The sequence below is a fragment of the Arabidopsis lyrata genome (assembly GCF_000004255.2).
Source record: "Arabidopsis lyrata subsp. lyrata unplaced genomic scaffold ARALYscaffold_6, whole genome shotgun sequence".
NCBI lineage: Eukaryota > Viridiplantae > Streptophyta > Magnoliopsida > Brassicales > Brassicaceae > Arabidopsis > Arabidopsis lyrata.
The window spans coordinates 12,725,756-12,733,709 of NW_003302550.1; the positions used below are offsets into that span (position 1 = coordinate 12,725,756).

At 38.5% G+C, this 7,954-nt stretch overlaps 1 protein-coding gene across 3 annotated transcripts; it reads left to right on the plus strand.

The window, feature by feature from the left end:
- The first annotated feature begins 934 nt into the window (after window positions 1-934).
- On the plus strand, window positions 935-6,318 carry LOC9310427 (ATP-dependent DNA helicase Q-like SIM). Of its 3 annotated transcripts, none has more exons than XM_021021225.1 (15): window positions 935-2,006; window positions 2,100-2,319; window positions 2,413-2,523; window positions 2,617-2,806; window positions 2,962-3,265; window positions 3,601-3,782; window positions 3,991-4,047; window positions 4,196-4,276; window positions 4,393-4,456; window positions 4,544-4,643; window positions 4,731-4,814; window positions 4,894-4,981; window positions 5,123-5,245; window positions 5,319-5,416; window positions 5,525-5,644. In XM_021021225.1, the coding sequence occupies exons 1-15, from the start codon at window positions 1,427-1,429 to the stop codon at window positions 5,550-5,552; spliced, it is 2,310 nt and encodes a 769-aa protein (XP_020876884.1). In that variant the 5' UTR covers window positions 935-1,426; the 3' UTR covers window positions 5,553-5,644. The 3 variants fall into 3 exon arrangements, with proteins under 3 accessions (XP_020876884.1, XP_020876883.1, XP_020876882.1); XM_021021224.1 differs by having other exon boundaries at window positions 937-2,006; window positions 5,129-5,245; window positions 5,324-5,416; window positions 5,525-6,318; XM_021021223.1 differs by having other exon boundaries at window positions 939-2,006; window positions 5,324-5,416; window positions 5,525-6,318.
- Window positions 6,319-7,954: the final 1,636 nt, after the last annotated feature.

Below are 7,954 nucleotides of genomic sequence, written 5' to 3' on the forward strand. Positions count from 1 at the left end.
AGGAACCCAAAACCAAACCAAATCACCTAATTACGATTTAATTCTGTTCGGTTTTTCGGATAAGATTTTTTGTCCACCCTTAGGCCATGAATAGTTGTGTGTTTTTAAAGAGTTTTTAGATTATAGTTTTTGGTTTTTGGATTTTAGATTTTGGATTTTTGTTTTTGTAAATATAAAAGAAATAAATAGAAAAAAATCTTAGGTGAAGAATTTCTTTAAGAAAAGTAAAAAACCCAAATAAGATGGTTTTTAGATTGTCTTTGAAAAGAGTTTACACCTTCCAAAAACTAAATTCCCTATTTTTTAGGGAAACCAATTTCTAAAAATTTTGAATGAGTGAAAAAGAGTTTTTAAAAAACAAAAACCAAAAACATAACATAACCGAATGGAAAAAAGATATTCACCTACACCAAGTATAACAGAATACATGGCTAAACATGCCAAGTTTAGAAATGTACAACCAACTACACGAACTAGATGTATTGCATGGCTACATATACCAACTATATGACGACATGTGGTCAACATCACAAACATCTTATTCTGGTATACTAATCATCAAAATCCGTCGTTGACCGGCATTGACCAACAAAAATATTTAAATTTTTTTTTTTTAATATTAATATTAAAAACAAAAAGAAAAAATTATTCTATTGAATCTTTTATGGTATTGTATAATTAAAGAGTAAAACACATTCTATATTCATCTTAAATAAATTTTGTATATATATTTAATAAATTGATTATTATAATTAGTTAGTTTTTTTAATTTCAAAACTAAAATAAAAGTGAAATAAAAATAATTAAGAGAATTAATTATTTTTACATTGTCAGTAAAAACATTAACTTCGTATTTTATAAATGTTTTTGCTAAAAACATTAACTTAGATTATCGGTAACAGAACCGAACCGAACCACTAAGAATGAGAAAACGGTAAAAAACATAACTGAATGGTTTAAATGTAACTTATGGTTTGGTGTGGGTCGGTTTGAGCTTGGTCGGTTCGGTTCAAATACCCACCCCTTTTAGTGATTCATTTTGGCGCCTAGGGTTCTTATTTGTGATTCCCAATTCGTTTGTATCTATCTTCTCGCTTGCGATTTCCCAGAAAAATTGTCGTTTTTGGTCTCTGATTAACTTCAAAAGGTCTGTGTTTTTGGCGAGAAATTGGTGGTGGAGCATTCATAGCTAATTCAAACAAGAACAAAATCACTAGGGTTTAGAGTTCTGGAATTTGGGATTAACCAGTAGTTATATACGAGTCATTACAGTTTTCTCGTTTCTTTGGGTTTCATTCAGATCAATTAATGGTTTCTGGAACTTCTCCAAATGCTGTGTAATGCCTCATAATGCTTTACTAGAATCAACTTGTTGTAGGATCCGTATAAAGGACTGTCTTTTAGTTGCCTGAACAGTGTGAATTCGATGGATTTGTCTTCTGATCATGTTGTTATGAAGCTTGTTGAAATGGGTTTTGAAAAGTTGGATGCTTTGGATGCTGTGAAAGCTGTAGGTGGTAAGTCATGTGATGATGCTGTGGAGTATATTTTGAAGGGACATGATAGAACTGGTGGATCTGCGCCGGCTAGTTCATTATGTTCTATAGGGAGTAATAAGATTCTTGGTAAAAGAGCTATGCCATCTTCGTTTTCTTCGGGTTCAAAGCGTCAGTCTAGTTTGCTTGACCATTTTAGATCTGTGGACCAGAACAAGAAAAAAGGCAACACCTTTGGGATTGCAGAAGTGAATTCTCAGTTAGAAACGGTGTCCGATACTTCTAAAGAGCAGATAAAGTCTCTTGCTCCAGTGTTTTTGGAGTCTAGTTGTTTTCCTGAAACAGAATTGTCAAATGGTTGCTCTGAGGCTTCATCAACGTGGGAGACAAGAGTTAACTCTATACTACAAAACCGTTTTGGTATTTCATCCCTGAGAAGTTTCCAAAGAGAGGCTTTGTCAACATGGGTTGCTCATGAGGACTGTCTTGTTCTAGCTGCAACGGGATCTGGTAGTTTCCTTTTTTCTTTTGGCTGATGAATTCTTCATTCTTACATGAAGTCAATAACATTCTAATTGTGGTTTTTATGTTTTCACCACGCAGGGAAATCTCTTTGTTTCCAGATTCCTGCATTACTAACTGGAAAAGTTGTTGTTGTAATTTCACCTTTGATAAGCCTGATGCATGATCAATGCCTCAAGCTATCAAGGCACAGAGTCTCTGCTTGTTTTCTTGGTTCAGGCCAACTTGATACTTGCATAGAAGAAAAAGCAATGCAGGGAATGTATCAGATTATATATGTTTGCCCTGAGACAGTGGTTCGGTACACTACACATCACAACTTCCTGAAATCCTCTTTTAAGTGCGTTCATATTATTGTGTTCTTGCTTTAAGAAAGATCAATACTTAATCGCAGACTGATTAAACCACTCCAGAAGCTTGCAAAGACTCATGGAATTGCTCTTTTTGCAATTGATGAAGCGCATTGTGTATCAAAGTGGGGACATGATTTTCGTCCGCACTACAGGTATGATTTTGACTGTTCAAACTTGTAAGTATTATTGCTTTGAATTGTTCTTGTGGGTAATCTTAAACAAACCTCCTGCTGCCGGATCTTTAGGAGATTATCTGTGTTGCGGGAAAACTTCTGTGCCAGCAATTTGGAATTCTTGGAATACGATGTACCGATAATGGCATTGACTGCTACAGCCACAGTTCACGTACAGGAAGATATTGTTGAGTCACTTCACCTGTCAAAGGAAACACAAACTGTGCTTACTTCATTTTTCAGGCCAAATCTACAATTTTCAGTGAGTTTCCAGCGTAGAGTTAATTTCAGATTAATTCTTTTGGCATTTGTAAACTAGCATAAGATTAGCAGATTAATCTGTAATTTTCTGCTTGATGCTGATATGGGGATGATGAGATGTACATCATAAAGCTGATATTTCACTGTTATTTACAGGTTAAACATAGTCGAACCAAGTTTGCATCTTCATATGCAAAGGACTTCCAAAACTTAATTGACTTATACTCTGAAAAGAAAAAGTCTACCGGGAAAAAGCTAGCAGTAATCTCACGAGAGTCAGAGGAGCAGACTGATTTTGGTTATCACGATGCTCAAAACATCCATGAGACAGATTATGATGAGGATGAAGAGGATCAAGAAAACTCTCTGGCAAAGAAAAACAGTTCAAATGGGAAAGAATTGTCAGAAGAGTATCTGGAAGATGAAACCGACATTTTCCAGAGTGTTGATGATTGGGATGGTAAGCTCCTTTTCAGTTTTGTTTGGAAACAGAGAGCGATCTAAAGCGGTTGATAAAATTACATAACCTTTGATTAGAAAATTGGTGAGTGCATGTAACTAAATTGAAAATAGCGTTAGTAAAATAAATAGACTTGGCAACTGACCATTTTTCCCTTGGTTAAGTAAGTTGTCACCTCCTGTGCAATTCAAATTGGCGAAAAAGGCTCAACTTCACTTATCAAAAGTAAATAATATATGCAGACAACAAAATTAATAGTCTTGGAGGATTTTTCTATGAGTTTTTAATCATTGGTGTTAAGAAATGGTGATTTAGATAAGATTTAATCATTGCAGTGGCTTGTGGCGAGTTTTGCGCAATGCCTCCTTGTGAACTCCTGGATGTACCTATCCCTTCTGAAAAGCAAAAGGATTTGGAAGGACTGACAATCATATACGTTCCTACAAGAAAGGAGAGTGTCAACATTGCTAAATATCTTTGTGGGGTTGGACTGAAGGCTGCAGCTTATAATGCATCGGTATGGACTGAGAAATCTTACTTTTTCTTGCTTTCAGAAGCCTTCTGCACTGTTTTTAGGAATGAAAATTGTCAACTTTTGTTAACTTGGTTGTAGAAATTTTGTTTCTAATTTCTGATGGAAAATTTTGTATTCCAAATTAAATGTTTTTTTTATTAAATGTTGTTATGGGCTTATGGCTGCATTAACACTTTGATACGTTTTACAGTTGCCAAAAAAACATCTTAGACAAGTTCACCAGGATTTCCACGAAAATAAGCTTCAGGTATCTACAGAGATAACATTAATGTTCTTATATGTTATGGCTCAAACTTAATGATTTACTCTGTTATCCACTTCGCTATTCCTGCTTCTTTTTATCTGAATACTAATACTATGTGGAAGATCACTATCGTTATGTTACTCCTCTGCAGGTTGTTGTTGCCACAATTGCGTTTGGAATGGGAATTGACAAGAAAAATGTTCGGAAAATCATCCATTATGGTTGGCCGCAGGTCTCCTGAAGCTCTTATAAGATTTTCATATTTAACATTTTCCATCTCTGCGAATCACGTGCTATGCAAATTTGTTGTCCTCTCTTCTACATCTCATTGAAATAATGAAACTACAGAGCTTGGAAGCATACTACCAAGAAGCTGGTCGAGCTGGAAGAGATGGCGAATTGGCTGAGTGTGGTGAGTTGGTTAATGATTTCTCTTTTGGCTGCGAAATTTACTCTTGTTTGCTATGGCTGAATGAAAGTAATTATATGGGATTTACAGTGCTCTATGCTGATCTATCGAGAGCACCAACGCTTTTGCCAAGCCGTAGGAGCAAAGAACAGACAGAGCAAGCATATAAGATGCTATCTGATTGTTTTAGGTCTCTATATTTTTCATATACATGCAGGTGTGTATTTCACTTATCGTTCTATATTCTTTTATATTCATTCTCCTTTTTCTTATGCAGATATGGAATGAAGACTTCACAATGTCGAGCGAAAATACTCGTGGAGTACTTTGGGGAAGATTTTAGTTCCAAGAAGTGTAACTTGTAAGTCCTATCCTATCCTTTCTTCTAGAAATTATTAAGGTAAACTACTGTCTTAATGCTTTTTCAATCTTTTAAACAGATGTGATGTTTGCACTGAAGGGCCTCCGGAGCAAGTAAATGTACGAGAGGAAGCTAATCTTTTGTTTCAAGTAATCAATGCTTTTCATGTAAGTCGTTTGACTAGTCCCAGAATTTAATTTAAAAGTTTGCTCCTTTCGTATGATTGATTTACAATGAAAGATATTTAGTAATTGAGATTTCTTCTACTATAACTTTTCTTTCTGGAACTTAAGCTGCTAGGATATTAGTTGCAGGTAGACAATGACTCTGAGCATGCACCATATGAAGATTATGGACTCGGCAACAGCAAACAAAAGAAATTATCCCACAAGCCAAATCTTCTGTTCTTCATCAGTAAAATCAGGGAACAGGTAAATCTTCTGTTTCAACAAATTACATAGTGCATTATGTTCTTGATTATATTAATGTGATGCCTTTGGTTAGTGTAGTGTCAAAAATTCAAGGAAACAGATTGTCTTTGGTGGAAAGGTCTTGCCCGTATCATGGAAGCCAAGGGGTACATCAAAGAGATGGATAACAAGGTAAAGTACACTAGTAACCAAAAAACCAACCTTTCTTCTTTAGTTTCATGATCCCTTTTATCGGTAAAGCTACAATCACATATTCGGTGTTACTGATCTGTGTTGCAGGATCGTCGAGTTGAGATTAAATTTATAAAACCAACAGAAAAAGGGAAGAAGCAACTAGATTTCGAAGATGACAAACCACTCTATGTTTATCCAGAAGCCGACATGCTACTTTCGTTGAAACAAGACAGAACATACAGCGGATTCTCTGAATGGGGAAAAGGATGGGCAGATCCAGAGATCCGGCGCCAGCGGTTAGAGAGAAGAGAAAGGAAGCCCCGAAGAGAAAGGAAACCCCGAAAAAAGCGAACACGAGGACCTTCTTCGAAGAAGTTGCATCCATGGAGAAGCAAAGAATAATAATCTCAACCCTCTTAAGTAATGAATCTACTTTATATATTCTTCTCTTTTACCAAACCCATTAATCCATTCATGGATCTTTATGGAACCATCCTACTTCTATCTACAATTGCTCTTTCGGGCTCCTTCTTCTTTGCTTTCAATCCCATATTGAGGCAGAGACATCGCGCCATCGAGAAGTTAAAACTCGTAAATGAGGCTTTGGTCGCTGCGGAAGAGAATGTAGCAAGACTTCAAGAACGTCATGATGTGATCCTCAAAGAGATATGTTCTTATTATCTCGTTAACACCGAGCTCCATGAAGCTTTGGTTTCAGCTCGTGCAGCCATTAATGATGCTTCTTCATTTGTCATGGAGCTTAGAAAATTACAGTTGAATATCTTAAACTCTTTTTCTTAATCAAGTTTTTTGGTGCTTATTACGCTAATTAAAATTAGAGTTTGGGTTTATTATTATTTTTCATTTTCCGAATTAACATGTTCACAACTCTTTTTTTTTTGGTAAGGAATAGGAGGTAATGCCTCCTATGATTTATTCAAAAAACTAAAGCAAATTACACACGAACAAGTCTTGGGCGTGTGACCCCATTAACATCGTCTAACAAAACCGGAGCAACATCTTCCGGACAAACATCTAAATGCTGAAAACCCAATGGTAGAGAGAAAGCATAGTTTGCTAATTCGTCCGCTAACCGATTAGCCTCCCTATATACATGCGTAACCCGGACTAACCAGTCACTTGAGATAAAGCCATGACACAGTCGTACCAGGAACGCCAGTGGATGAGTATCCTCAACCCCTGACTGCAAAAAACCCACCACCAAAGCCGAGTCCACCTCTAAAATCACTCGTCTAAACCCTCCTTCCCATGCTATGACCAACCCGTAGTATACTCCCCATAACTCCGCCACTGGAGCCGTACAAATCCCAATGTTAAGAGCAAAGTTGCCTAACCAAGTCCCATTACCTTCCCGCAAAGCTCCAGCTGCCGTCGCTGGCCCCGGGTTACCGCGAGACGCCCCATCGGTATTAATTGTGACCCAACTCTCACCCGGTTTCTTCCATGCGATCTGCTCCTCTACCCGATCTCTAACTTGGGACCCCGCCTTCAGTAAGAAGTGAGCCTTCGTCACCTCCGTAGCCAAGTTTTTCACAAACCGTGTTCTATCCCGACACAAACCTCTCTCGCCAAAAACATCACCACACCGCCATTTCCAGGCCCACCATATCGCCATCGCAAACAGTGTAGGCCAGCCCTCATTCCCCTGTTATGGTGTAGCTATCAAATTCGAGTACACCCATTCAAGCAATGATTTCTCAAAAAACTGTTGTCTCTCTCGCCGAGGGACCAACCGCTGCCAGAGTCCAGCCATGGCAGGGCAATCCCTTAGCACATGTAAGATTGATTCCGGAGCACCACTACACACGGGGCAGATCTCCGAATCCCCCATATGACGTCTTTCTCTCTCCATATTGGTTAGTATTACTTGATTCCCCACCAACCATAGAAATACCCTAACCCGCTCCAGAGCCACCACACGCCAAATCCTTTCAAACAGTTTCGCCACCAAAGGTCCCTCTTTTCCATCCTCCTTTATCATTGAGTATGCAGAGCGGACTGTAAATTTCCCATTCTCTGTCCCTTTCCATGTCAATTTATCCTCTAAACCCGGGACTCCTTTCAACACCACTGCATACAGTCTCTGCCTTATATGCTCAGGGATAAAATCTGCGATCCTTTCCATATTCCATCCCAATCCTTCCGTCCAATACTCCTCTGCGTATCGCTCCCTCTCCTCCTCGGGAAGCACCTCCGACGCCCAGTCCAAGAGTGGTTTCTCCAGTAACCATTTATCCTTCCAGAACCGAATCCGCTTACCATCTCCCACAGCCCAACCCCGATGCTCCGCCAAGTAGACGACCAGGTACCCTTAGGCTTCAACCAAGTAACATCGTGAACTTCTCCAATCTTATATTTACTTCTCAGCACCCGGGCCCATAAGCTCTCCTTGTCCCGTAATATTCTCCACCCCACCTTTGCTAAGAGAGCTCTATTCATGTCTTTGGCCATCCTCAGCCCTAAGCCACCCGCAGCCTTTGGCTTACACACCCGTTCCAAGCCATCAAGTGAATA

Coding starts and splice junctions, on each gene's coding strand:
- LOC9310427 (XM_021021223.1), top strand. CDS start 1,427: ATGGATTTGTCTTCTGATCATGTTGTTATGAAGCTTGTTGAAATGGGT. Junction 4,048..4,195: donor TCCACGAAAATAAGCTTCAG/GTATCTACAGAG, acceptor ACTCCTCTGCAG/GTTGTTGTTGCCACAATTGC. Junction 4,277..4,392: donor TCCATTATGGTTGGCCGCAG/GTCTCCTGAAGC, acceptor ATGAAACTACAG/AGCTTGGAAGCATACTACCA.